General features: G+C 40.2%; 1 protein-coding gene across 2 annotated transcripts in view; it reads right to left on the bottom strand.

The window, feature by feature from the left end:
* Positions 1-27,875, bottom strand: part of GNAO1 (G protein subunit alpha o1) — a 195,041-nt gene that overhangs the window by 12,859 nt on the left and 154,307 nt on the right. The window contains exons 4-8 of one of the 2 annotated variants that reach the window (XM_026714420.2): positions 26,254-26,414; positions 15,835-15,963; positions 13,788-13,917; positions 7,375-7,528; positions 31-3,988 (exon numbers count right to left, since the gene is read on the bottom strand). In XM_026714420.2, coding sequence (XP_026570205.1) covers positions 3,801-3,988; positions 7,375-7,528; positions 13,788-13,917; positions 15,835-15,963; positions 26,254-26,414 — 762 coding nt within the window. In that variant the 3' untranslated portion in view covers positions 31-3,800. Of the gene's footprint in view, positions 1-30; positions 3,989-7,374; positions 7,529-13,787; positions 13,918-15,834; positions 15,964-26,253; positions 26,415-27,875 lie in introns of those variants that run through there. The other variant, XM_087940499.1, reaches the window with a different exon arrangement.

Below are 27,875 nucleotides of genomic sequence, written 5' to 3'. Positions count from 1 at the left end.
CTCACATTTTAGGAGAATTTTTTTTTAAAAAAAAAAAAACTAAAATTATTGCAAAGATGTTCCAGGAAAACCACAAGACCAGCTATCCTTCAGAGCAAGATAAGTGTAATCTCAGCTATTTTAAGATGTATGGACTTCATGTTCGCTGGGGAATTTTGGGAGTCCATGTACCTTAAAAGTGTCTGAGGTTGAAAACTCTGCCCTAGAGATACAATCAAAGGCCAAACCTTTTAATTTAGGCCTTATTCAGGGAAAAATAAGATGTGAATTTGCTTCAAAGCACAAACACAGCTCTGAAAATATTTGATAGGAACACTCTCAAAATATTACCTGCCTGCACCACTAGTTAGACAATGTCTCTATTCCATCTGTGAAAATATGACAGTCGGCTTACACTAACACTTAGTCCATAGTATGTTTTGGTTTAAATTAGGCAACAAAGATAAAAAGCAAAAATGAAACCCATACATTCAGCATTAGTCTTCAATAGTTAAGCCTCTGATACCCAGATACATTTTCCAATAACACGGAGTCCATTGTTCGCGTTCTTCTATCAAGCATCTACAATTGCAGTAATTTTAAGTTCCCAACCAAGTTTTTATTATACTTCTATTTATTTATGCATTTAAAGGATGTATATGGCCGCCTATCTCCCATAGTGGTTCATAAAAACAGAATAAAAACAGAACGCCCCTTCTCACCCGATGCCAGAACAACCAGCTATCAAATTCCTGGCTTCAATTTATTGAGTTGAATAAATTGAATAAAAGTAGAAGTTGATAATCCAATTGTGAATTTCAGACTTAGTTTCAGACTTAGGTTTCCAACAATACCGCATTTAAATTCAACTCTCCTCTAGCTCAACTCTATTTTTGCCATTTTTTAAATGTGGTTCCTTCTTCTTTCCTCTACTTAGGTCCCCATCTTGTCTTTTTTATTTATTTTTTCTTTCTGAACACCCTTCTTTCTTTTTATTCTTTCTTCCTAGTCATCATTTCCAACCTGCATTTTACTCCCAAGAGCTTCCAAAAGAGTCCACGTGGTTCATTTGAGTACAGGCAGTCCTCGAGTTACAACAATTCATTTAGTGACCGCTTGAGGTTACAATGACGCTGAAAAAAGGGACTTATGACCGTTTTTCACAGTTATGGCCTGCAGCATCCCCATGATCATAGGATCAAATTTCGGATGCCTGGCAACTGATTCATATTTATGACTGTTGATGTGTCCCAAGCTCATGTCATCCCATTTTTTGACCTTCTTGACAAGCGAAGTCAATGGAAAGGCCAGCTTCACTTAACAACCGTATTACTAGCTTAACAACAGTGTTTCATTTAACAACTGTGGCAAAAAAGGTCTTAAAATGTGGCAAAATTCACTTAACCATCTTGCTTAGCAAGAGTAATTTTGAGCTCACTTGTGGTTGTAAGTCAAGGATTACCTGTAACATTTTTAATGGCACTTTGTTGAAGACTCAATTATTAGTCGCTCTTTTTTTTTAAAAAAAAAAATCACTTCTAGTCTAATAATTAACAAACTGGTTCCAAACTTTGCAGAAGATGCACAACAGATTCCTAAGGGCAGGCTCATATCTTTTAACTTATCACTTCAGCATTTCTGCTCTCATCCATTCGCCTAAATTCCATCAGCTGAAACAAAATTGCATTATCCTGTGTCTCTAATCTGCAATGGCCATCTGATGCCTTCAACGTATCGCTTGAACATCCCTCCCATAATCCCCAGTTAGCACAACTAACCATCAGGAGGGTGGATTATGGGGAAATGGAGCCCAATAAATATAGGAAGCATCCGATAAGAAGATCTTTGTTTTTCTACTGATATTTCTGATTCAGTTAATCCACTTGCCTTCCATAGATGCACACACATCTAGCATTCTTCTATGGTTTCAAGAAAGTCTTACTAACTGGCCCAAAAGTCGTAACCACCTGATAGATTAACAGAATAGCAGAATTGGAAGGGACCTTGGAGGTCTTCTAGTCCAACCTTCGGCTCAGGCAGAAAACCCTAGACCAGTTCAGACAAATGGTTGTCCAGTCTCTTCTTTAAACACCTCCAGTGTTTAGAGCACCCACAACCTCTGGAGAACCTAATCCAAGACTTTCCCCAGTTGGTTTTGCAAGCATTTCCTCCTGGCCTTTGAAATATGTCTTTTGCTACTTTTCCCATTCCAAAATCAACTTCCTTGGACTTTCTATCTGCCTTCGTTCAAACTGAGGAGTCTTCTGCATAACTCTTAGCTTCATTATCTGTCTTGCTTGCTTTTTCTTTCATCTATTTACTCCCATATTTCCTGTGGCCGATTGCCCTCTTCCCCTTTCTCATGGCACTTTTTGACACTCTTGTCATCTCAAAGCAGATTCCAACCTCCATTGTCTCTTCTTCACTCTGACCATCGTGATATCTGATAAATCTGCCTATGAGCCAGGAACACTGCCTTGGACCATAATTCTGCTGGATATGGTGATAAACCGTTCTATTTATTTATTTGTTTGCATTCTGCCTATATTATTTTAATGCAAAGCGACAAACATATCCCACACAACTTCCTCCTTCTTTGCCCGGCACAACCACCCTGTGAAGGTGTGTTGGGCTGAGGGAGACTGGTCCAATGTAACCCAATCAGCTTTGATGTCTAAGGTGGGACTAGAATCACCGTCTCCTAGCAATTGGTCCAAAGTCACCCAATTGGCTTTCATGGCTCACAATCTCCTGCTTTCTAGCCTGGTGCCTTCACCCCAAGACCAAACTGGCTCTCCTTACTTCCTTTTCTCTACTCTACTTCCTGTTTGATTGGCCTTGCACCTTACCTTTCTAAAGGAAGAACATACACAAAGCTGGCTTTGAATTTAAACGGCTCCTGTGATGGGACCTTTGGTGTACCCATCCAAATAGATGGTCCCTTAAATGTCCTTCCTATTTCTTTCCATGAAAAACGAAACCTTTGCTTAACACACCATGTTCTTTGAGAACCCTTCATTCATGGTTAGCTACCCAGAATTGTGTGCTGTAAGATGGGTGGCTATAAGTTGTGGGAGTTCCATCCCTGGATGTTTTCAAAAAGATGAGGAAAACTGTGATCCTGGGAGTTGAAACTGCGCAGGCTGCTCTTTTATCGGGTTTAAGAACTGGCCAGTGATAGTCTATTCCTGGAATGTGTGAACTGGGTGTATGTTTGCCCCAAGGGCAAAATGAATATGTGCAATTCTTGCTCTGGAAAGTCATCATTCTGATGTTTCAGATGTATTTCAGAATGGAAAAACAGTAAAATTTGAAGGCAAAAAAGTCCAGGTTGGGTGGAAGGGAAAAGATTGGAGAGGAGGAGAGAAACAATGGGGAAAAAAGCCAAATATTAATAATATATCTATTTTGTATGGTCTTAAGCTTTTTGAGAAAAAAGACATCAGAGCATTTAAAGGCAGGAGGAACAGAGGTGGGAAAATGGAAACGAGAGTTGAAAGTTTGAACAAGATTTGGGCAATTTTTATGAAATTTCCTTCAGCGTTTTTCCAGAGCTGATTATTCACTCTTTATCCCTTCATGCGTATGCAGTGGGAAAAAAAAACACACCCTATGAATGGAGGCACAGACAGCAATTTCCCTTTTCCCCACCATAAAACACCAAAGTGGAATAAAGAACCCAGGCTCCCCGACATCTGAAACAAACGAATGCGTCTTAGGGATACATACGAGAGTAAGGAGACGGAATCAAACAACGCAACGAATTGAGATTCTTCTACAGAATGGGGGGCCGGGGGGGAGGAGGAAGGAGAAAGGGACTTTTAATATAGTCCACATCCACGCAAATTATTGGCAATTATGACATCAGTTACAGCATCAAAGACAAACTGGATGTTGTTGGTGTCCGTGGCACAGGTGATGTGAGTGTATATCTCTTTGTTGGATGACTTATTCTTGCTCTCGTACTGCGTCTGGATGTAAGTCACCGCATCCGGGAAGTTGCTGGGTCCTGCAAAGGAGAGAAAGAACAGCCAAGAGAAAGTATGATTCTCCCCCGACTCCCCTAGAAGAGACTGTCAAATGGTGGCTCCCATTGACAGGTGGGCCAACCAATCCAGGGGAAGAATGAAAGGTTTTGGAGAAGCAAGGTTTGAATTTCCTCAAAAGAGTAGAGTAGAGTAGAGTAGAGTAGAGTAGGATAGGATAGGATAGGATAGGATAGGATAGGATAGGATAGGATAGGATAGGATAGGATAGGATAGAAATCAAATCGAATAGAACAGAACAGAACAGAACAGAACAGAACAGAACAGAATAGAAGAATAGAAATAGAAATAGAAATAAAAATAGGATAGGATAGAAATCGAATCGAATCAAATCAAATCAAATCAAATCAAATCAAATCAAATAGAAGAATGGAATAGGATAGGATAGAAATAGAAATAATAGAAATAGAAATAGAATAGAATTGAATTGAATAGAATTGAAGAATGGAATAGGATAGAAATAGAATAGAATAGAATAGAAGAATGGAATAGGATAGGATAGAAATCGAATCGAATAGAACAGAACAGAACAGAATAGAAGAATAGAAATAGAAATAGAAATAGAAATAGGATAGGATAGGATAGGATAGGATAGGATAGGATAGGATAGAAATTGAATCAAATCAAATCAAATCAAATCAAATAGAAGAATGGAATAAGATAGGATAGAAATAGAAATAATAGAAATAGAATAGAATTGAATTGAATAGAATTGAAGAATGGAATAGGATAGAAATAGAATAGAATAGGATAGGATAGGATAGGATAGGATAGGATAGGATAGGATAGGATAGGATAGAAATAGAATGGAATAGAATAGAATAGAATAGAATAGAATAGAATAGAATAGAAGAATGAAAAAGGATAGGATAGAAATCAAATTGAATCGAATAGAAGAGGATAGAAGAATGGAATAGGATAGGATAGAAATCGAATCGAATAGAACAGAATAGAATAGAAGAATGGAATAGCAGAGTTGGAATCAGAGGTGGGTATTCAACAGGTTCTGACCAGTTATGTAGAACTGGTAGCAGAAGTTTTGAGTAGTTCGGAGACCCGGCAAATTCCACCTCAGACTGGAGATTTTACAGTATCCTTCCCCTGCCACGCCCACCAAGCCACGCCCACAGAACCAGTAGTAAAAAAAATTGAATCCCACCACTGGTTGGAAGGGACCTTGGAGGTCTTCTAGTCCAACCCCCTGCCTAGGCAGGAAACCTTACACCGCTTCAGACAAATGGTTATCCAAAATGTTCCCAAAACATAAAGTTTTGGATCCTATAATGATAAAGAATTCAAAGCATGTTTGCTTGGAATTCTTAAAGCTGTACACAGGTAGTCCTCGACTTACAACAGGTTTTTTTGGTGACTATTCAAAGTTACAATGACATGGAAGAAAGTGACTTATAAGTTATGACCAGTTTTCATGCTTATGAGTGTTGTAGAATTCCCTGATCATGGATCAAAATTCATGTTCATGACGGCCACAGAGTCCTGGGATCAGGCGATCCCCTTCTGCGACCTTCTGAGAAGTCAAAGGAGAAGCCAGATTCACTTAACGACCATGTTATTAGCTTCACATCTGCAGTGATTCACTCAACAACTGCAGCAAGAGAGGTCGTAAAATGGGGCAAAACTCACTTAACAATTTGTTTTGTAAGTTGAGTACTACCGAGAGAGAGAGAGAAAGAGAAAGAGAGAGAAAGAGAAAGAGAGAGAAAGAAAGAGAAAGAGAAAAAGGAGGAAGAGAAAGAGAAAGAGAGAGAGTAAGAGAAAGAGAGAGAGAGAGAAAGAGAAAGAGAAAGAAAGAGAGAGAAAGAGAAAAAGAAGGAGGAAGAGAAAGAGAAAGAGAGAGAGTAAGAGAAAGAGAGAGAGAGAGAGAAAGAGAAAGAGAAAGAGAAAGAGAGAGAAAGAGAGAGAAAGAGAGGGAGAGAGTGTTAGTTCCATCCATTGTTTTTTGTCTTATCTACAGGTGCTTGGGAAAATGTTGGCCCTCTTTTTCTTGTAGCAGCCCTTCAAGTATTGGAAGACTGCTATCTCACCTCTAACCCTTCTCTTGAGTAGACTAGGTATACCCAATGCTTGCAATCTTTTTAGTTTCTAGGCCCCTAATCAATTTTTGTGGGTCTCCTCTGAACTCTGAGCTTGATGGGAATCCCCTTCTGATTTACAAAACTCAGCTCCATGAGTGAATTGTCCCAGGGCTAATACAGGAGTGGGTGGGGTATGTGCCCATATTATTAAAAATATGTTCCCATCATTGGAGGTTAATAATAATAACGAAAGTTTTAGGGCTTCTTCTTCTTCTTCTTCTTCTTCTTCTTCTTCTTCTTCTTCTTCTTCTTCTTCTTCTTCTTCTTCTTCTTCTTCTTCTTCTTCTTCTTCCTCTTCCTCTTCCTCTTCCTCTTCCTCTTCTTCCTGTTCCTCTACCTTCTTCTTCATTCTCCTCCTCCTCCTCTTCCTTCTTCCTTCTCCTCCTCTTCCTTCTTCATTCTCCCCATCCTTCCCCTTTCTCCTCCTTCTCCTCCTTCTTTCTCCTTCTCTTCCTGATCCTCTGTCTCTACCTCCTCCTCCTCCTTTCTCCTCCTTCTTCATCCTCCTCCTCCTCCTCCATCTTTCTCCTTCTTCCTCCTGCTCCTCCACTATGCCTTCAACTCATTCTGAATAAAAAGTTCTGTGCTCTCCTGAATAAAAATTCAGAGGAGCACAGAACTATAAAGAAAGAAACTGATGCAATTCCTTTAGTCCACTGTTGTTGGCGATGATAGCAAAATGCTTAATAAATTTTCCTGTTCTGCAACCAAAGCATGGAGTCTAGGTTAGGATGAGGAAAAGAACGTCTCCTTAGCTAATGCTTCTTTTCAAAGAAAGGTGTTAGGTACCAACAGCATCCATGTTACGCACACATTGGACTTCTTCTTCTTCTTCTTCTTCTTCTTCTTCTTCTTCTTCTTCTTCTTCTTCTTCTTCTTCTTCTTCTTCTTCTTCTTCTTCTTCTTCTTCTTCTTCTTCTTCTTCCTCTTCCTCTTCCTCTTCCTCTTCCTCTTCCTCTTCCTCTTCCTCTTCCTCTTCCTCTTCCTCCAAGGTCCTCGTTGTAATCTGAACCTCTTCAAAACTATCTCTGAGTTTATTATCTGATTGTGATTTAATCAACTCTAAGGCCATATTTAGATATTCTTAATGCTTCCCTAGCCCTTTCAAACACAATTTTAATACAACATCTGGTCTATTTGTGGACCATAGTTTGAGAATGTTTGCCTCAACAAAGGGCAAACAGTTGAGTCACAAAACACTCTTTCTGTATATATTTATTTATCTTTTTTTAAGTGAAAGGATGTGTTTTATTTACCTGTATAATCTGGAAAGCAGATAATTAAGGGGGATTTCTTAATCTTCTCTTCAAAGATGTCCTTCTTATTGAGGAACAGGATGATGGAGGTATCTGTGAACCATTTATTGTTACAGATACTATCAAACAGCTTCAATGATTCATGCATGCGATTCTGTAACATAAAAGAGATAGCATGTCAGGCCAGGATGGTTACAAAGCCACCTTCAACATGTAGGGAAGCATCTAAAATTAAGAAAGAAAGAAACTCAAAAGGAAGCAGACAACAATGGGTGCAACACAGCCCATATTTAAACACGGAAAAAATATATGTGTATGTATATGACAACTGGGTTTGCACAACACACTTAAAGAACCATCTACAGAAGAAACTCAGTTTGATCAGTTTTAACTATGGTCAGTTTTTCTTTTTACGGCTTCGCTTGTTGAATTCACCAAATCCTTTTGATTGGGGGTAGAGTTTGATTTGTTGTGTGAACCCAGGAAGTGGGTCTACTCAACAACAGTTAAGTGTGTTGCATGAAACACAGCCAAGGAGACGCCGTTGGTATAGATGTGAGCTTCGGTTAACAGCACCAAAGCATGTGTGGCTTTGTTTTTCTTTTAATAAAGCTTTATGATTTTGAATAATATTTAAAAATAAATAAATTAACAGGATTCCATCTCAGATAAAATCACCATGCACATGCATTTCGATGGCTGAGTGGAGGAAGGAACCGTTATTGCCCTTACAGGCTGCAAATTGAAGCCGGAAGCAAATCATGCAGATTTGTTAGAACAGATCAGTAAAAATGTTGACCGTAGGATCATTGATTGCGTGGGACAGTATTTGACTGTAGACATTAACCAAGGATGGCTGGATGTCACCCTTGAATTAATCCAGAGTTGAAAGCAGTCTAAGAGGGAGAAGGCTCTTCAGGACAATAATCTTGCTGTGTGGTTTTGGGGCCTTTTTGTTATTTCATTTAACATTTGTTAGTTGGTTGGTTTAATATCAGCATCCTTGAACTGATACTTTTTGGAAGGTGGGGTTTGCTCAAAATCATAGCACAAAAGAAACCAAGGACGAAAGAAAAAAAAAAAAAGAAGGGAAAAGGAAGGGCAAGGAACTAGGAAGACCATACCTACGAATAATGCGAATATTTATAGATTGATTAAGTTTAGTTCATGCCTCAAGCGGAAAGATTACATGAGATTGTAATTTGGAGTTTTCCAATAATGGGAAAATAATAATAACAAGGGCCACAAATTCAAATGCAAGAATGAGAGGAATGTGAATTTCAGTTTGAACGCATGCAGAGAAATAACAATACGTGGATAAGTGATTGTTAGCAAAAACCAGAATTGATGCGTTAATTAAGGAGTGACAAGATAAAGGGTATATGGTTCACAGCAAAATCAGCCTGGGTGTGTCCTGTCCTTCAGCTGCTTTCAACTCGATGGTTTTTCTCAGTTCAAGAGAAGCTTCATACCTGCCAAATTGGAAGGGGGTCTCTCAAAACCTCATTATTTTTGCCTTTGTTCTGTTAGATAAGATCAGTCGGCCCAGGGAAAGTGACGGTGAGGAAGCCTGCTGGAGTTGGAAGCAAGAGGCCCAAGGTGGAAATGGAATAGCAGAAAGGAGCAGCCGTAACGGAGGTAGAAGCCAACCCAGAGAGTCATAATGGGTTATCGAGAAGCAAAGCAGATATTAGACCTGAAAGGTGGTCTTTGTTTTGGTCTTGTTGGGGGGGCACCACGTCAGGTGCCGTAGTTCCTGCTGAATGCGGCTTGGTACAAATTGCAACTAACCAAACAAAGAGGATAGACATAAAAAGAGAGATACTTTCAAGTGACGGGAAGATCTGTGGAAGGTCCCTGAGGTAAAATCAACCCCTCTCCCCTCTGTGAAAAAAAAACACAATCAACCAGGACTTTTCAACACAACCATCAAAGCATGGATTTTCAAATCAAGTTCCAGCGAACATGAGGTATCTTTGAAGCCCGCCTAGAGGCTCATCAAAATGTGAAGGACCTTGAAGTGGGAGTGAAGAGGGGGCATTTCCCCCCTACAAAAGAAAGCAGGGGAAACTCATTGTCTGCTCCAAAAAAGAGTCAATGGTGAGAACTGGAAGACTGGATTAATGTGAATTAATGACGTGTTGTGAGAAATGTGCCCAAATATTCAGATAAACGGAGGAATGACAGAAAGAGATTCGGGAGGTAAAACGTTAAAAAACAACAACTCCTGTACGAAGCTATTCATCTCTTCCACTGAGTTTTTATAGCCACATAGATGGTGTGGCAGAGTGAAGTTAATGAGCTCTCATCTACCACCACAGTTCAAGATCCTTTGAAAGCTCCTGGATGACCATTTAGATAGTCTTAATTTAGGCTGATGTGCCTTTCTTAGTCTGTCCCAAGTCTGGGCAAATGGACCCTCCGTTAATTAGTAAATTTCAATTCTTTCAGAGCATGGGTCCAACTCAAAATTAACTTCTGGAGAACATTCTCATAGGACAAAAACAGCTTAAACGTCTTGCTTGCTTTTGACTAGCCTGGCATTTTCACATGGGCAGAGCACAGAGTTGGTTGACAGGAAGAGAAACTCTTTATATCATGACACCAAGAGACAAACCACACCATCTATGTCATTTGCACGTTGGCCTCATCACCTATTTGATTTCTGTGAATTCTAAAGGGTGCCCATTTCTAAAGTCACAGCGTTCTACTCTACAATGTATGGTTTTATAGACACATCAAATGGAATGGATATAACCTCTGTAAATATATTTGGAAGACATCCGGCTAGACCAGTGTTTCCCAATCTCAATAATTTTGAAATGGGTAGATGCAAGGAACCGAGAACCACATGAGGAGTTAGTCAGAATGGTTTCTTTATTGTTGCTCACCTCTACACAAGAATCTTGCCAGACTAAAGCACAAATCTACATATCTGTTGAATATACCCTGTGTCAGTGTTCCAACTAACCAACTCCAAACCAATAAACTCCGAGACAGGCATTTTCTCAAAGTTCCATTTTATTACAGTTGTCATATTGGCACATCTGGGGAAAGCCGAATCTGAGAGTTCTGGGTTTTCCCTTCCCAAAAGAAAATCAAAGATCTATCCCCTGTTCCCAGCAGTCCATCCCATGGTCCAGTCAAAACCAATCAAATTTCCTAACTATCGTGTGAAAGTCATTTTTCCCAGATTACTGTTTTGCTTTAAAATATTACAGCGTAGAGACAGTTCAGACAACATTCCTAACCAGGCCAGTTAAAACACTACGGTTTTATTTGCACAGTACACTATACTTGCTTATTTTTCAGTTTGGTTAATTTTTTTGATGGTTCAGCATATTGGGTCAATCATTCATTCTTTTATTCATTCACTCATCTTTCAATTTAGATCAAAAACATAGGAAAATTTAAAAAGAAGCATATTGTAAGTACCCAGAAAGACTTTAAAGAACGATAAAACCCATTTCACAGGAGCTCAACCATTACTCAACTCCAAAGCTTGAGAGCATAGCTACGTTTTCCATGTCTTTTACACAACATCAAGGTGGAATTAGATGAATCTCTGGTGTTTGCACAGGTATAAAATGGTGTCACTCTATAAAAGGAACCCTCATCCCTTTGTTGATTCAAACAGAGTTATGTTTTAAAGGTTTCATGAAGTGGATCAGCCATGATCTGCCCAGGTTGAGTAACTGGGTCCAATGCATTGTGCACCTCCAGAAAGAAAGTTAATTCAATAATCAAGTTAAGCACCCACCCTTTAGTAGTTGAAAGAGGAAAACAGATAACAATATGGAAACAATATGTTCTGCAGAAGGCCATACAAGCAACTGGTACAATACAATGGTACAAAACAACTTCAGAGGAGTGCAGCTTAATCTTTTTGAACACCAGGTAATTTTTTCTCTCTGCTGCAAACATCTATAAAGCTGGCTACCTGTTTCTTGATCTAATCCATTTAATTCTAAGATCCAAAGACTCTAAATTAATCATCCTCTTAAATCAAAGAACAAGCTTCACCCACCCAATTTTGTCCACCCTCCCAGCTTAGAAACAGGCAGCTGAATCTTAAAATCCCTTCAGTTATAAGCAAAGGGGGCAGTTGACTTTTTAAACCTACCCAGTTCAAGGAACATCCAAAATTAACTTTCCAGGTAAGTATTTGTTTCCACTTGCAATGTCAAAACCTAGAGTCATGGGGTAGAGATTTATGGTACGAGGAAGCACAGGTTGAAAGAAGAATCACAAAGTTATTTAATAACTTTTCCCTTCCCTTTTCCCTTGCTGTTTGTTTTCGAGTTTCAGTCTGATTTTTATCATTTGAAACTTTTAGAAATGTCCCGAAACTTCTTAAATCTCATGCCAGGATGAATCAAGATAGCAACATTTTTATGTACATGAAAGAAGGATCTATGTGCTGAGGACGTGCCATGCTATTCCAATAGTTCTGGGAGATACATCACCTGGAAAATTTTGGACTTGCTAATATGCACTTTTCTTGAGTGTATAATTAAAAGGCATTGGTAAATTGTATAATTTAGAGGAATATTAAAAGTACAAAACAAGCAATGAGTCAGAAGTTTAAGTACTGTACATGCTTAGGAATTGTGATTGAGAAAGAAAAAGCAACGGATCTATAAGAGCTAAGCAAGCCTTAGGATTTTCTCTGCCCCAACCCAAAATTTATTAATTTTCCTGCCTGAAAAGATAAAGAAAAGGAAGGAAGGAAGGATCAGAAGGGCTAGGTTTTCACCAGTTCAAAATTCCTTGACACTCCACTGTACATTTATTCAGAGAAACAACATACAGTAATCCATAACTTGAATAATTTTAAATTTGCAACTTCTGATATGAACCAGCTATTACAAAGATACTGCCTTCTCTCTCAGCAAAATTTGAGTATTTCCAGACAAAGTTTTCATGACCCAACCACCTTACTCCAAATATTGCATTTCACAGGGATTAAATAATTTTTTTTTTTATAAACCGAATACATAAAATAACAAGGGGTTCAGGTAATAACATTCTCCATCTGTCATTCTCTCCCTTTCCTGTTTTATGCCCCTTGCCCTCCACCCAATTCATTAAGGAGAGAAAAATTATTGTTCAACATATTTCCCTTAATATCACATGGGGTTCTGCTCTATTTGGGAGAAATAACGTTCTTTTATTTTGGGAAACAGGTTGCCAGATTTGAAACCTCATGTGATAATTTTGCTGGACAGATTGCTACACCTGAAATCTCAGTCCTAGCATAAAGGAAAGGATTCCTTACTCTTACATGTCTTCTGTATGATTCTTTACATTCCTACTCCTGCCCCGTCCCTGTGAAATCCCATTCTTGCTGGCTATGTATGGAGATTCTCAGTCATCCGTAGACTGAGAGTGGATCATGGCTGACTCAAAGGTGCTTTTCCAAAGGCAACTGGAATTTGTTTTTCCTCGAAGATCTTTCCCTTCTCAATCAAGAAGCTTCTTCAGTTCTTCCATTCTCCACCATTCAGTCAGAACTGTAAGAAGCTTCTTGGATGAGAAGCAAAACATCTTCAAGGAAAAAAAAAAAGGAAGGCCAGCTGCCTCTTGAAAAAGCACCTTGAGGACGGTCTTGCTGGCTTGAATCAAGAGGAAGTGAGGAGGATATCTCGGAAGCTCCAATAAGAATATTTATTAGTAAATAAATACAGATAGTCCTCAACTTATGACTTCAATTCAGCCCCAAATTTGTACTGTTAAGTGAGACATTTGCTAAGTGAGCTTTGCCCCATTTTACAACCTTTCTTGCCACAGTTGTTAAGCGAACCACTGCAATTGTTAAGTTAGTAAGACGTTATTAAGTTAATCTGGCTTCCTGGTTGACTTTGCTTGACAGTTTGATGACTCTCGCAAACAGGCACAACCTGGTATCTGTTTCTATTAGTTTGTTTCAAATATTTTCTTTTCTACCTGTTCTGTTCTTTCATTTTCATTCTGTCAGCACCCAGGACAGCAAGTTATCTCTCAGGTCTTCCTCCCCTTCCCTCTCAGCAGAATAAGAATAAACAATAAAACTTTTAAGGTTGTTTTAACCCCCGCTTTCTTTGAAAAAAAAAACTGTTATTCATCAGGGATACCTGGTCAGATACAACCAACGAGAGAGGATAAGAGTTCTGGATAAATTCTTGAGTTACTGTAAGGAGTGAATGAACTGAATTCCTGGGCTATGACCATCCTGCCAATTGCAGTGGCTTAAACCCAACTATGGTTGGAGAATAAGGGATCTCCATTGCATCAAAGGAAGACATGTGAAAAATAAAGAATATTGTTGGATCCTTTGGGCTTAAGAAAGGAGCCCGATGGTGTGGTGGCTACGAACAAAATGCAGGAAATCGAAGAGCCATGGCAGGGATTATTTTAGCCGGGGAACTACTCACCGTTGTCTCATCTTCATGAAGTACCTGGTCATACCCACTCAGAGCGACACAGAAAATGATTGCCGTGACATCCTCAAAACAGTGGATCCACTTCTTACGCTCCGATCTCTGACCCCCAACATCAAACAGCCTTAAGAAGAAACAAGGAAAACTCTCCATCATTTCATCCTAGCACAAAAGGGTATAAGTGACTTCAAGTGACGCTTATGCTCTGGTTGGCAGGTCCAGGGCAGCGCTCTCAAAAAGAGGTAGGAAGGAGAAAGATGTGGATAAGACAGGGATTACAGATGATCAAATGGTGCTTGTAGGTCATCTAGTCCAACCCTCTGCCCAAGCAGGAGACCCTATACCATTTCTGACAAATGGCAGGCCAATCTCTTCTTGAAAGTCTCCAGCGATAAAGCTCCCACAACTTCTAAAGGCAACTTTTGTTCTCACTGTCAGAAAATTTCTCCTTATTTCCACGTTGAATTTCTCCTTGTTCAGTTTCCACCCATTATTCCCGTGTCTGGCTTCAGGTGCTTTGGAAAATAGCTTGACCCCCTTCCTCTCTGGCAGCCCCTCAAATATGCTATCATGTCTCCTCTGGTCCCTCTCTTCACTAGACTAGCCATACCCAGTTCCTACAACCGTTCATCGTATGTTTTAGCCTCCAGTCCCCTCATCATCCTGGTTGCTCTTCTCTGCACCCATTCTAGAGTCTCAAAATCTTTTTTATAGTGTGGTGACCAAAACTGGATGCAAAAGGGAGCAAAAGTAAAGTTCACAGAATTAACATGCTTATACTGTACAACTCATTTTGCCTTCTGTTCCTCTTGCACTTTTCCTTTGTTGATTTTATTGCAATTTCTTTGTTTGGATGATTATGTTGGGAGTTGTTGGGAGTTAGGCAGCCTATAAGTTTGATAAATTTTTGCCATTGTTGTTAGATTAAAAATGGAAAAGCCATTTTGGGGACCAAATCAAAGATTTCTTGATTGACTTGAGGTTGATATCTTTAGTCTAGGTCCAAATAATTTTAAGGCTTATTTCATAAGCTATGAACATTTTGAACTTTCGTTTCTTATGAAATATTCCATAAAACATTCAAGAAATAAATGTCCAAATTAGAGGAAGATTTCAAAGCTTTTTGTAACAAGGTATAAAGCAATGAGACAGTTTGGTGTAATGGTTCAAGCTGCTGGATAGGAGAACTGACCCAAAGCCAGCTGGATGATTTCCTCAGCTGTAGATTGAGAAGTAAAATAATATCTCAGAATAACGTGCTGGAAAACAATTTCTGCAAACTTTCCTCCCAAAACTGAAAGGACTCATTCCTAAACTCATAGACTCATTCATATGAGGCAGAGAATTCTGCAGAAACTGAAGGAAACCTAAAGAAAATTCCTGAAGTAATTCTGTTGAGTGGGCATTGCTTTGAGACTCCACAGCTTAATTTGTACTGGTAGTTTTCAGAAAAGGCACAAAAATGCAGAGACTTTGTAAAATAGAAATATATGTTTGTTTGTTTGTTTGTTTAAAATCCATCGGCTCTAGTCTCTTTGCATTCTAACTACATCCAGTGCAGGTTTTATTCCACCCTTCAAGTTTGAGAACGACTTTTTGTGGAGTTGTGTAGGTAATTCCTAGGGTTGGGCAAAACTTTGGATTCCTCTATAAGACACTCCATTGGAGCATGTGGGGGGAAGAGGTGGGAGATAAGGCAAGTTAGAGGGGAGGGAAGGGAAAGGAAAAGAAAGACAGAAACAAAAGGAAAGAAAGAAAGAAGGAAAGGGAAGGAAGAGAAAGAAAGTGAAGTGAAATGAAGGGAAGGGAAGGGAGGAGGGAAGAGGGAAGAGAAAGGAAGGGTGCAGATGAGTGATAGTGATGACCAACTGAACCAGCCTGTATCAAGCCCCACCTACCATGGCAGTCATTTTGTGGCAATGCAGACCACACACAACACCCCCAATGCCTGCCCATTGGTAAATGAAAAGGACAAGAGCCACGTCCGTTGATTATCTACCCAGTCAGGGTGATTCTTTCATGCTACCCGCATTCTTCTTACCTGAAATGGAGGTTTTTGAATGTGAAATGGGTTTCTACAATGCCAGTTGTTTTGACCCTGGTTCGAAGGATGTCTTGCTCTGTGGGCTGGTAATCGGCAGCTCCAATTCGATCTAAGCAGTCTAGATAGCTGTAAAGCAAAAATGCGAAGAGGAGGGATTAGGATAAAAATATGACTTTTATCTCTAGCAATGCTGAAGGAAGACAGAACAAAACAAATAAACGTGACGAATTATTATTTACGTTTTATACCTCTCCCTCATAACACCTTATGAGCTTTCCTTTGTGGTCTTTGTTAAACCAAAAATTTTACTATCTTAAGGTTTCTTTTCTTTTTGTAAGATTAAAGATTGTTTTGTTAAAAATATAGATATTAAATTAATTTTAAAAACATATAGGAAAGTTGCTTCAGATATGGAGGAATTTCTTGAAATTCCCAAGGAAGAATTCAATATTCTCCTCCATGTACAAAAAGGAACTGATTTCTTCTTTTTCTTTTCAAGTCTCTCCTCAAAGCCCTTTTAGGATGTTTTTGGAAGAATTTTAAAATCTTCATTCATTTTTTTCTCAAATAAGATGGAAACTCCTTTATGCTACGGCTCTAGACTGAATTTTTGGATGTAAGCATCTTGCAACAGGAGCTTGTCTTTTTATTGTTAATCTGTAAAACGCTATATTGGATATTCCTAATATCTCAAAAAACAGAAGGAACTGTGCAGAGCATCACATTTGCATCAAAATCAACACAATTGCTATCACATTTCCTTTCTTTTCTCTCTGTTTATTTCAGCTCCATTTTACATTTTATAATTCACCAGAAACCCATAATTTAGTTACTGAATTGACCCTGATCTTTTCTTCAATTACTGCATTATATTTGGACGCAATATATTATTTTATTATACATTGTTTATGTTAACTGCCACCAACAGCTGAGTTGAGTACTGCAGGGGGAAATCAGTAAAATAAGGCAAGATATTTCATTACCTAGTGCCCGATGATGCTACCTGGTTGGGTAGTGAAACATTTGCAAGAAAACAACCAAGCTCAGAGAGAACCAAGGATGCCACAGTTCAACGCTGAGTTATATATGTTCTCTTTTATAAAACAAGATAATCAAAATAAATATGCCAGATCTGAAATTCGTTCCATTCTTTCCTTAAACTAGAGGATAAAGACTATGTTTGAAAACTAAAATGTTGGAGTGTCAAAAATGTAATTCTTACTGTTTATAGATTTCCAACAGTAGCAGTGGAAGACGTATAGCTTGGGAAGCTGAGCTAGGTCAAATTTGTCCCCAAAATTGAGTTGGGTAAACTTTCAATAATTCCAAAACAAATGAATCAAGATTCAAACTAAATCTGACCCACCAGATTGGGAATTGTGGACCCATTGAATCAGAGAGTTGAAGCCTAGAGTTTTTAAATGTTTCATCAACCAATTCTCCAGCCAGCATCCATCCATTGCTGTAGCTTGCATCTCCTGCTGGCTGAGGAATTCTGGGAGTTGAAGTCCACACTTCCCAAAGTGTGCAAGGTTGGGAATCCTTGCTCTAGGATCCCCATCCTTTCCCCCCTGATTTGGCAACCTTGGCAAGTGCTAGAACAGATTAACAGAGTTGGAAGGGGACCTTGGAGGTCATCTAGTCCAACTCCCTGAGACCAAGACCCTACACCATTTCCGACCAGTCTCTTCTTGAAAGCTTCCAGTGATGAAGCTGCCACAAGTTCCGAAGGTAAATTCTGTTCCTTTGGTTGATTGTTCTCAGAAAATTCCTCCTTATTTCCAGGTTGAATCTCTCCTTGATCAGTTTCCATCCATTATTCCTTGTCTGGCCTTCAGGTGCCTAGGAAAATAAGTTGACCCCCCTCCTCCTCTCTGTGATAGTCCCCCAAATATTGGAACCCTGCTATCCTGTCTCCCCTGATCCTTCTCTTCACTAGACTAGCCAGGCCCAGTTTCTGCAACCCTTCATTGTATGTTTGAGTCTCCAGTCCCCTCATCATTCTGGTAGCTCTTCTCTGCACTCTTTCTAGAGTCTCAGCATCTTTTTATAGTGCGATGACCAAAACTCCAGGTGTGGTCTTACTAAGACTTTGCAAACTGGTGTTAGTACCTCTCTTGATTTTGATTGTATCCCTTTGTTAATGCAACTTAGGATGGCATAAGAGTTGAAACTTCAACTCCTGTAAAATGTGGCGATCCAAATACATTTCAGAGATCTGTTTTGAATGGAGGACCTTACTCTGCCTTCTAAATCAAGGGGTATAAAAGACACCCACAGCTCCGAGAAATGAAACGTAAGCCAGAAGGTTATCAGCCTTTTAAATGTTGCACTTTTAAAAGATAGATCCCCCTTTAAGAGCAAGCTAAACAGCAACGTATAAATACTTCTACTGAGTACAAAAATGGGAACACGCCCAGATTTCAACACAAGAAGTTTTCTCTTTGGCTGGATCCAGTGTGGTCTCCCTCTCTTCATTTTAATCTTTAATCACTTTTTTTTGTTTTCTCCCATAATTTCACGCTGCTTGTTAGAGAGAGAGAAGGGGGGGGGGAGAGAGAGAGAGAGACTGGCCAGACAACACCATCAGTTTATTCCAGCTTTCATGACATTTTTTGCAAGGCTGGGCCTGCTTCGACATCTCTAAAGGCTGGAAGCGCCAAGAATAAAAGGGCTTTGAAGGTGTTTGGGCCTGCATACAGATGAGAGGATCTGAAAGACCGAAGTTGGCAAGAGTTGGAGAGGGGAGGGCAATCCCTTGTCGAGCTGCAAGTTGAGAGAAGGCAGGTTGTGCTGCTGCCAGACAGTGTTGGCTCTTCAAGTTGAAAAGCAAGGTGTGCATTTATATAATAAAGCAATAATAAGGAGAGGGATCCTTTTCCCTTCCCTCCCTCCCTCCCAAAAGCAAAACCCAAAACATGTCAAGCATGAATGTTTTGCAAAAAAAAAAAGCTTTGTTTCAAAGCTTGGGAGACGCTACTGAGAAGACTTGCCTCTTGACCCACACTCCTGTTATGATTATTTATTATTATAATTATTTGTGTATGATGTTGTTTCATGAGCCAGGAGACCACAATGCTATTGCAGAGTAGCAGTTTGGCTACTAAGATACCAGTTCTGCTGTAGCAAATGCTAAAATAGAATTGAATAGAACAGAACAGAATAGAATATAGAATGGAGTGGAGTAGAGTAGAGTGGAGTGGAATGGAGTAGAGTAGAGTAGAGTAGAGTAGAGTAAATAGATGATGTGCAGTGGTTAGAATGCAGTATTGCAGTCTGACTTTGCCCACTGCTTGGAGTTCAATCCTGACCCGCTCAAGGTGGACTCAGCCTTCCATCCTTCCGAGGTGGGTAAAAGGAGGACCCAGATTGTTGGGGGCAAGAGGCTGACTCTGTAAACCGCTTAGAGAAGGCTGTAAAGCACTATAAAGTGGTATATATAAGTCTAAGTGCTATTGTTTCTCTCTCTCTCTCTCTCTCTCTCTTCCCCCCCCCCCCCCCGTTCATCCATCCACGATGTGCAGTGGTTAGAATGAAGTATTGCAGGTTGACTCTTTCCACTGCCAAGAGTTCAATCTTGACCAGGTCAAGGTTAACTGAGCCTTCCATCCTTCCGAGGTCAGTAAAATGAGGAGCCAGATTGTTGGGGAGAACATGTGGACTCTGTAAACTGCATAGAGGGAGCTGAAAAGTACTGTAAAGCAGTAAATAAGTCTATAAGTCTGTGATCTTGCTATTGCTAGACTCAAATGTCAGATTGTGCCAATGCTTGGGAGTTGAATCCATTTCTTCAGCTCCTCAGTAAACCAAGAATTTGCTTGAGATCAGCAACGGGAGTGATATGCCATTGTTCAACCACATCTGTTTTCTCTAAATGTGATATTCACTGAAGATTTTATATAATTTTTTTCTTTCACTGAAATTTCCATTGTTGCATATCAATTGTTTTGTTTCAATTCTGCAGCCATTTAATCATACAGCATTTAACTGGTTTGGTTTCTGAGTTATATTTCATCAACAACTTATAAATAAGGCCCCTTTAAGGGTGCTGAGTTTTGTTTTATAAAGTTTTCATTTTAAAATCCCTAAATGTTCCGCTGTCTTTCTTTCTTTTTAGAATTTGAAGACATTGGGACTAGCCAGTGATTCTGACCCTCGGGATAGAGTCTCAAATGATTTTATCTTTGCTCTATTGACAAGTTTTTGCAATCTGCATTTTTTTTTATCTCTCACCAATCAAATTTCTTTACATTCTCATCTTCGTAAAAATAAATAGCCAAGCAAGAGCTGATAAGTATGAGCTAATTCCCCACCACCACCCTATATTTTTAAAATACTGCTCATCAGATGATCTCCTATAAATTGCCTATTTATGTTTCTGTCAAGCCAAAGATATCTGCGTAAATCATCTGGAAACCTTTCTCCCTTTCACAGAAGGAACACAGCATTAAGGGAACAGGATCCTGCCTGTTATTCAGGTTAGGCAACTGGCTTGAAAAGATAATTTGAAATTTGGTTCTGCCAAACTGCTTCGTTCCTCTAAATCTTTTAATATCTTCTGTTTAATCCGCAGTCTTTTGTCAAACCGTATACAATTAGATTAATCTCTGCCAGTCATTTAATACTCTTGTCTTTAATTTTTATTAAAATCACTTGAAACTGAAAGTTAGATTAGTTTGGTCTAGTGGGGAAGGCATCAGCTAGAAAGTGGGAGACAGTGTGTGTGAGTTCTAGTCCTGCCTGAGGCATGAAAACCAGTTGGATGGCTTTGGGACAAACACCAAGAGTATCTTAATATGTGATTTTGTACACGGAATTATCAACTGTCAAAAATGTTCTCTTTTCCAGTCACACCACCCATTTCAACTGAGATGTTTGGAGCATCCAAAGAACAATTCTCATGGATAATTTAAGTACACCAGGAGTTGCTATAGCAACAGCCATATTTTCAGGTACCTGGATCTGAAACTGTTCAAAAATTCTGATTGTTTTCACTGAGAGAACATTATTCAAGCTGTCAAAAAGCGCATCAATCTCCCAAAACAAATACAACCCCCACTCTTCCAAAGCAAAAAAACCCACCAAAGGACATTTAGGGTGGGGGGAGGGGAACCCCAATGTGGTTGGTCCACCAGGAGAAAAGTAAAGTATTCATTGGTAGGAAATAAAGATTAACCAAAAGGACATACCGGTAAATGGTTATGGAAGCTCCAACGTTCTCCAGAACTTCTCATTAGACACTCTATAGAATATCTATGGAGATTCTCAGTCCTCCAGCTCATGGTTGTCCCAAAGGTGCTTTTTTTCAAGAGGCAACTGGACTTTCTGGTTTTTCTTTGAAGTTGTTTTTTTTTTCCTCATCCATGAAGCTTCTTCAGCTTCAGAGCTGAAGAAGCTTCATGGATGAGAAGTGAAATGTCCTCAAAGAAAAAACAGAAAGTCCAGTTGCCTCTTGAAAAAGAACCTTTGGGGTAAAGAGAGGGATAAAAGAGGTGGTGAATAAACCACAAGCCAGATTTGAGGCATGGGATTGGTGGCTTAAAGTCGGTCTCAAGATGGTAACTGTAAACCCAACGCCTCCCGCAGTATTAATTGTTTTGGAAATGGGCTGTACCTAAAATTTAGGGATTGAGAATCTTGAACACACAACCCAGTGTCTGGAAACATTTCTTCTGCTGTTGAGCTTTTGGTTAGCTTCCCAGATGGAAGTTAAAAGAGGACATACATTTGCAGAACCTATAGATTCATTTGTATAAATGCAAGTGTTCTACAGTTTGTGTATCTGGAGTTTCACTGGCCTTGGCTTGCTCTCTGAAAGACAGTATTTCATATTTGAAACTAAATCTCTGTCAAAGTGATCATGATACATTTGGGTTCCACTGTATGAGAGGCAGATGGTCACAGAGAGAATCTTGTTGTGTAAGAGTAGATGATTATCTGGGCTTATTCCTCCCCATAAGAATGTTTAATTATGTAATAGTCCAGTTCAGGTTTGGTTTTCAAGACAATGAATTTGGTTGCGATGTTTTTTTTTAAAATTATATTGCATAGAGAAATTGGGACCAGCAAATTCCTTCCTACCTACCTTCTTCCCTCCCTCCCTCTTCCTTCCCTTCCCCTTTCTTTTCCTTTCCTTTCCCTTCCCTTTTCTTCCCTTTCTTTTCATTCTTCTCTATTTCCTTCCCGTGCTTTTCTTCTTCTTCCCTTCCCCCATTCTCCTCCCTTTTCTTCTCTTCCCTTCCCTTCGTTCCCCTATCTTTTCCTTTCCTTTCCCTTCCCTTCCCTTTCCCTTCCCTTTCTTTTCATTCTTCTCTATTTCCTTCCCGTGCGTTTCTTTTTCTTCCTTCCCTCCCCGCCTTCCCCTCTTCTCTTTTCCTTTCCTTTCCTCCTCTCCTCTCTCCTTTCCTTCTTTCTGTTCCTTTCTCCTTTCCTCCTGAAACTCCATTAAACCAAAGCCTAAACTCTCTCAATTCTAGTGCCAGGGACCATGGTCTCTTCTTGATTTTGCTGAACCTTCGGATTATCCCAGTTTAATAATGTATAGGTCTACTTGCAGATTTCTCATGCTGCATTGATTTTTTGAACAAAGGCTATTAATTATTAAGTAATTACGCTTTCCCGAGATTCTTGGGCTCTCCACTGCTTACTGCTCTTATTCTGCAGAGCAACATGATAGATAGTGGCATTACAAGCCTCATATCAAACTATATTTTATTTAAGCCATGGCTTCCTCATGTTTTCATCTTCCTTTAAGGCTTTATTAATTGCTGCTGCTGCTGCTGCTGCTGCTGCTGCTGCTGCTGCTGCTGCTGCTGTTGTTGTTATTATTATTAAGCTATTTTTGCATCCACGCCTTCTGACCCCTGGCTGAAACGAAGCACAAATCTCCTGCAAATCTTACCTCCATGTGGTATGTGAGCTATCAGTGGCAGGCTGGTGAGCAGATCAGCACAAGTGCAGTCATTACCGCCGCGCGGTGATACAGTAATAGGCCCTGTTATTGATTTCCCCCTCTAACTGTATACTCTGCTTTACTGCACTCGCTCGGCTTCTTTTTGGCTCAGGTGCAATTTAGCCCAAAAAGAACATTGAATAGCAGAGTGCTGAAGAGGTTTATTTCACAAATTACCCATAATAATAAAATGCCTGGCCTCCTTGATCCCACTTTGCTAGAGAAAAATGGAACGGCTGTCTGGAGAATGGAGAGAATTTTGACATATTTCAAAATTAAAAGCTTAATCACAGAAGTGTCAAAGTTTCTCTCTCCCTCCCTCTCTCTTTTGTCTGTTCATTATGTATCAACCTGTCATCTATCTATTGTCTGTCTTTACCTATCTATATCTATCTATCTATCTATCTATCTATCTATCTATCTATCATCTATCTATCTACATCCATCTCTCTCTCTCTTTTGTCTGTTCATTATGTATCAGTCTGTCATCTATCTATTGTCTGTCTTTATCTATCTATCATCTATATCTATCTATCATCTATCATCTATCTATCTATCTATCTATCTATCTATCTATCTATCTATCTATCTATCTATCATCTATCTATCTACATCCACCTCTCTCTTTTGTCTGTTCAATATGTATCAGTCTGTCATCTATCTATTGTCTGTATCTATCTATCATCTCTCATCTCTCTCTCTCTCTCTCTCTCTCTCTCTCTCTCACCACCTGTCATTTACCTATTGTCTGTCCCTCTGTCTAATCACCTGTCTATCCTAGCAAATCACTCAGGTCCAAATTACCTCGGTCTTATATGCTTCTAAGCGTGTGCACCTAGGCTCGATTTAGGCCTTCTTCTTCAAGCAAATTCAAAATCCTTACTTCCTTTTGTCCAATCTGCCTTCCCGCAGCAGATGGCAGCAGAATGTGCAACCCATCAAAGGGCCCGGGATTGGATCAGTCGTATACCCTTTGCTGAGATTCTGTGGGGCTTTTCAGCAAGAATGGAGCTTTGAGATTTTGTTTGTCTTTTATTCGTGGGAGAAGGCCATTCAAGCAGCGGCAGAAGGGTCAAAAACCACAAAAGGAGCATCATGCGAGCTCTGCCTTCTTCCCCCGTAAGTAGCACGAGGTTGAAAAAGGAGAAGCTTGATCTCAACGATGCAACGCTATCCCCTCCATGACCTTGGCCTCTGGTGGATCTTGTCTCCTTTCGGGAAAACCATGACCTGGATGACTGAGAATCTCTACAGACTCTTAGCTATGCAATTTTGGATGGATGCCCTTGGAATAATGGTGTGGGAGTAGGAACGGATTTCCAGAGGAAAAAATTTCAGACTACAGGAACCATTTGCATTACTCAGGTGACCCTGAGGACACAGATAAACCTCCAAGTGGCCTCAATGACCCTCTAAAAGGATGCAAATGACCAGCTGTCTGCAAGGAGTATAAATCCTTCCCTTCCCCACCATCCCGTCAGAGCTGAAGAAGCTTCTTGGAGGAGAAGCGAAACATCTTCAAAGAAACAAGAAAGTCCAGTTGCCTCCAGAAAAAAAGCACCTTTTTTTCCTGGATGGCTGAGAATCTCGACAGACAATTATCGTTGTAAAAATGGCTAGTACATAGTAAGTCGATAAAAGTAAAAAGTTGAGGCTGTAATATCTAACTCTACTTATTCTATCTTATTCTACTCCTCTAAAAATAGTCAGAAATTAATGCTTTCCTTTCTTTTTTCCCCTTTCCCCTCTACTGTTTTCTCTTCCCTTTTTCTTCTCCCAATTGAAATTTTTGCTTGTGTTTTAACTTATAACTAGTGTCTGATAAACTTAATAAAATTGTTTTAAAAAATTGCTTTGTGACTGAGACTAGATTTATACTTGGCAAAATTTACTGTTCCTCCCTATTATTTTGTGCGCGACAACTGTCTAGGTCAAACTCAATTTCATTGAGGGCTGTGTTTGACCTCAGAGGGCAGGGGGCATGGCATACCGGGGGTGGGTGGGGCATGGCCATGGTGGGACTCGTGTTGGGGGCACCTGTCGTGACCAAGTGCTAAGGCAGGATTTCCCTGAGACCCTCCCTTAGTCTCATCTCCTTCCTTCCTTCCTTCCTTCCTTCCTTCCTTCCTTCCTTCCTTCCTTCCTTCCTTCCTTCCTTCCTTCTTTTTTGTTCCCTCTTCCTTCTCCTTTCCTTCTTTTTCCTTTCTTGCTCTCTTCCTATCTTTGTCTTTCCTCTTTCCCTTTCTCCTCTCCTGTCCCTTCTTGCATGCTCAAATGAAAAAGAGGAAACACTTCTCCTTTTGTTTTCTTTATAGTTTGTTTTGCTAGCCCTCTGCCAGTGGAGCCTGTTTTTGCAGTCAGAGGCACTGCAGGCTGGTCGTTTGCTATTTTAAGGCTGGCATTGTGGGCCAAATCTAAGCATCCCATGAGCTGGATTCGGCCCCCGAGCCTTGAGTTTGACACCCCTGGTCTAGGTACAATGACTGCTTGCTAAACGCACATGATTGTATCCATTATCCCAGAAACATGAACCTTAAGGTGAGCTCGACTTATGACCCCAATAGGGACTGGAAAATTCATTCTGAAGTAGTGCGGTTGTTAAGGAAGGCATCACATACTGGTGACTTGCAACCTTCTTTGTTGGTTTCCCCAGTGAACTTGCTTGTCGGGTGTTAACTACGAAGTTTGCAAATGGTAAACATGTGATGGTAGCAGGCTGTGACTGATATAAATATACGAAGGTTGCCCAGTGCACAAATCACAATCAGACCCTCCCTTAGTGTCTTGACCCATAAAGGCAGGGAGGAAGGTGGGGAAGAGATGCAGTTTTGAAAAGAGTGCAAGATTCTTTTAACGCAGCAGTCTCCAAACTTGGCAATTTGAAGACTTATGGATTTCAACTCCCAGAATCTCCTCAGCCGGCACGGGGGATTCTGGGAGTTGAAGTCCATAAGTCTTCAAGTTGCTAAGTTTGGAGACCCCTATTTGAATGTAACTGTCAACTCATAAAATATTTCTCTGGTCTTTTAGAGTTGCCAGCAGGAAAGTGGGGCGGAGGGAACAGCTTGCAAACCGAAAGTGCATTCCATAAATGTTTTCAAAGATAGTAACTAGGTGACTGAAATTTCTGCCATGCAAAATTCTAACTGGAGAGCATGATTTTGATGACTCTTGGCTATGGATGTGTCCCATTGGAGAATATGAATTATGATACACCCAGGAGGTGGGGGGGAAACCAGGGCCAAGGATGACAATGAATTATGTGTCAGCTACACCCAGGCAGTGCCAGCATGTTTGGTCCTAATAAATCTTTAAGCTTTTAAAATCCAGCTAGAATCTCATGATTTAAACGGGGGTAACTACCGGAGCCCTGACAGTAACCTTACAATGAAGGTAAGGCTGGCAGACAATCCTGGTTGCTGCTCCTTGTTTAAAAGGACCTCTAAGTGATGACCAAAACTCACTATTGAGCAGAGTCATTGAGCTGATATTCTCGGGACCGATTGAAACACTCCTGGAGGCCAGTGTCGGACCACAGCCTCATCATTGCTGAAAGCAGCTCTGGAGAGAAGGGCTCCGTGTCTTCCATCCGGCTCACCACATCACAGACCATCTTGGCATCAGCCTAGGAAGGGGGAAAAAAAAAAGCACACGTTTGCACCAACACGGGAGTGGAGGGAAGGAGAAGTCGGCTGACCTGCATCTCTGAAACCTTCAGGCGTGTCCACAGAATTTCACCGACATGGATTCACTTCGGGGAGCACCAACTTTAGTCACCACCAGCCTTTCTTGGCCTTTCTCCTTGATGGACCGAAGTCCATCAGTTCCTGCTTGCTACGTCACCATTTTCCATCCAATGTACGTAATGTCAACTAAAATTTTTTTAGTTGTCAGCAGAAAGGGAGTGGGGCAAAGCAGTGCATTCCTTAAATGCCTCAGATAATCACCTTGGCAGCCTAAAGCTGTTGGCGCGCAAGAATATTACTGGAGACCCTGATTGATGACTCTTGGCAATGGATGTTTCCCATTGGAGAATATTCATCTGGGGGTGGGGGGAAGACCAGGGTCAAGGGGAAAATGAATGATGTGTCTTAGTGTCAGCTGCACCTAGGTAACGCCGGCATGGCCACTCCTAATAAATCATTTTTTTTTACTGTAAGAGATGCGGCTAGAGACTTATGATTTGAATGGGGGTGGATTTGTTGGAGCCCTGACACATAAACCTTTGGGGCATTTTATCACACTGCCAAATATATTAGATGAAACAGAAGAAGGAAAGAGGAGGAAGGAGGAAGAAGGAAGGAAGAAGATGAAGAAGAAGGAGGAGGAGGAGGGGAAAGAAGGGGATGAAGAAGGAGAAGGAGAAGGAGGAGGAGGGAGAGGGAAGAGCGGGAGACAGAAGGAGAAGGAGAAGAAGGAGGAGGAGGAGGAGGAAGAAAAGAAGATAGAAAGAAACAACAACAAGAAGAAGAATTGGAGGAGGAGGGAGGGGGAGGGGAGGAGGAGGAAAGGAAGGGGAGGGAGGAGAGGGAGAAGGGGAGGAGGAAGAAGAGACTCCAGAAAATTGGGACAAGTTGCAACATTCCTGCCCTGCAATGCCATCACTGCATGCTTTTCATATGCCTGTGTCATTTTTTAAAAATAAACTTTATTAGAAATTTGAAAAACATAATAAAAATGAACAAGAACTAATATTTAGAATGGCAAAAGAGGAAAAAAAGAGCGAAAACAAAAGTGCAGAAATGACAGACAAGAAAAAAAAGTTACAAAGAGTGACTTTCTGATTTTCATTTACCACAGTTATAAGTCGACCTCATTTTCTGAGTTTATATGTTTCTATGTTCTATTAATTCTAATCAAATCCATAGATCATAACTTCATTTTTTTCCTCTTCCTTGCAAAAAATCAACAAGGGATTTCCCATTATCACTGAACTTCAACAGTACTGAAGTTGAAATAAATAAAAACAAACAAATAAAGTAATTGTATATAACCCTTATGAGAATCAATCCAGCCCATGCCCACATTTAAAACTCTCACTCTGCAGAGCCATTTAAAATGCCAAAAGTAATTACAACCAGCAAAT

Source organism: Pseudonaja textilis, chromosome 11 (assembly GCF_049901715.1).
Source record: "Pseudonaja textilis isolate UNSWEBS1 chromosome 11, rPseTex1.2, whole genome shotgun sequence".
NCBI classification, from domain to species: domain Eukaryota; kingdom Metazoa; phylum Chordata; class Lepidosauria; order Squamata; family Elapidae; genus Pseudonaja; species Pseudonaja textilis.
The sequence above is the reverse complement of the archived record's forward strand: the minus strand, read 5'-3'. Positions and strand labels throughout refer to the sequence as shown.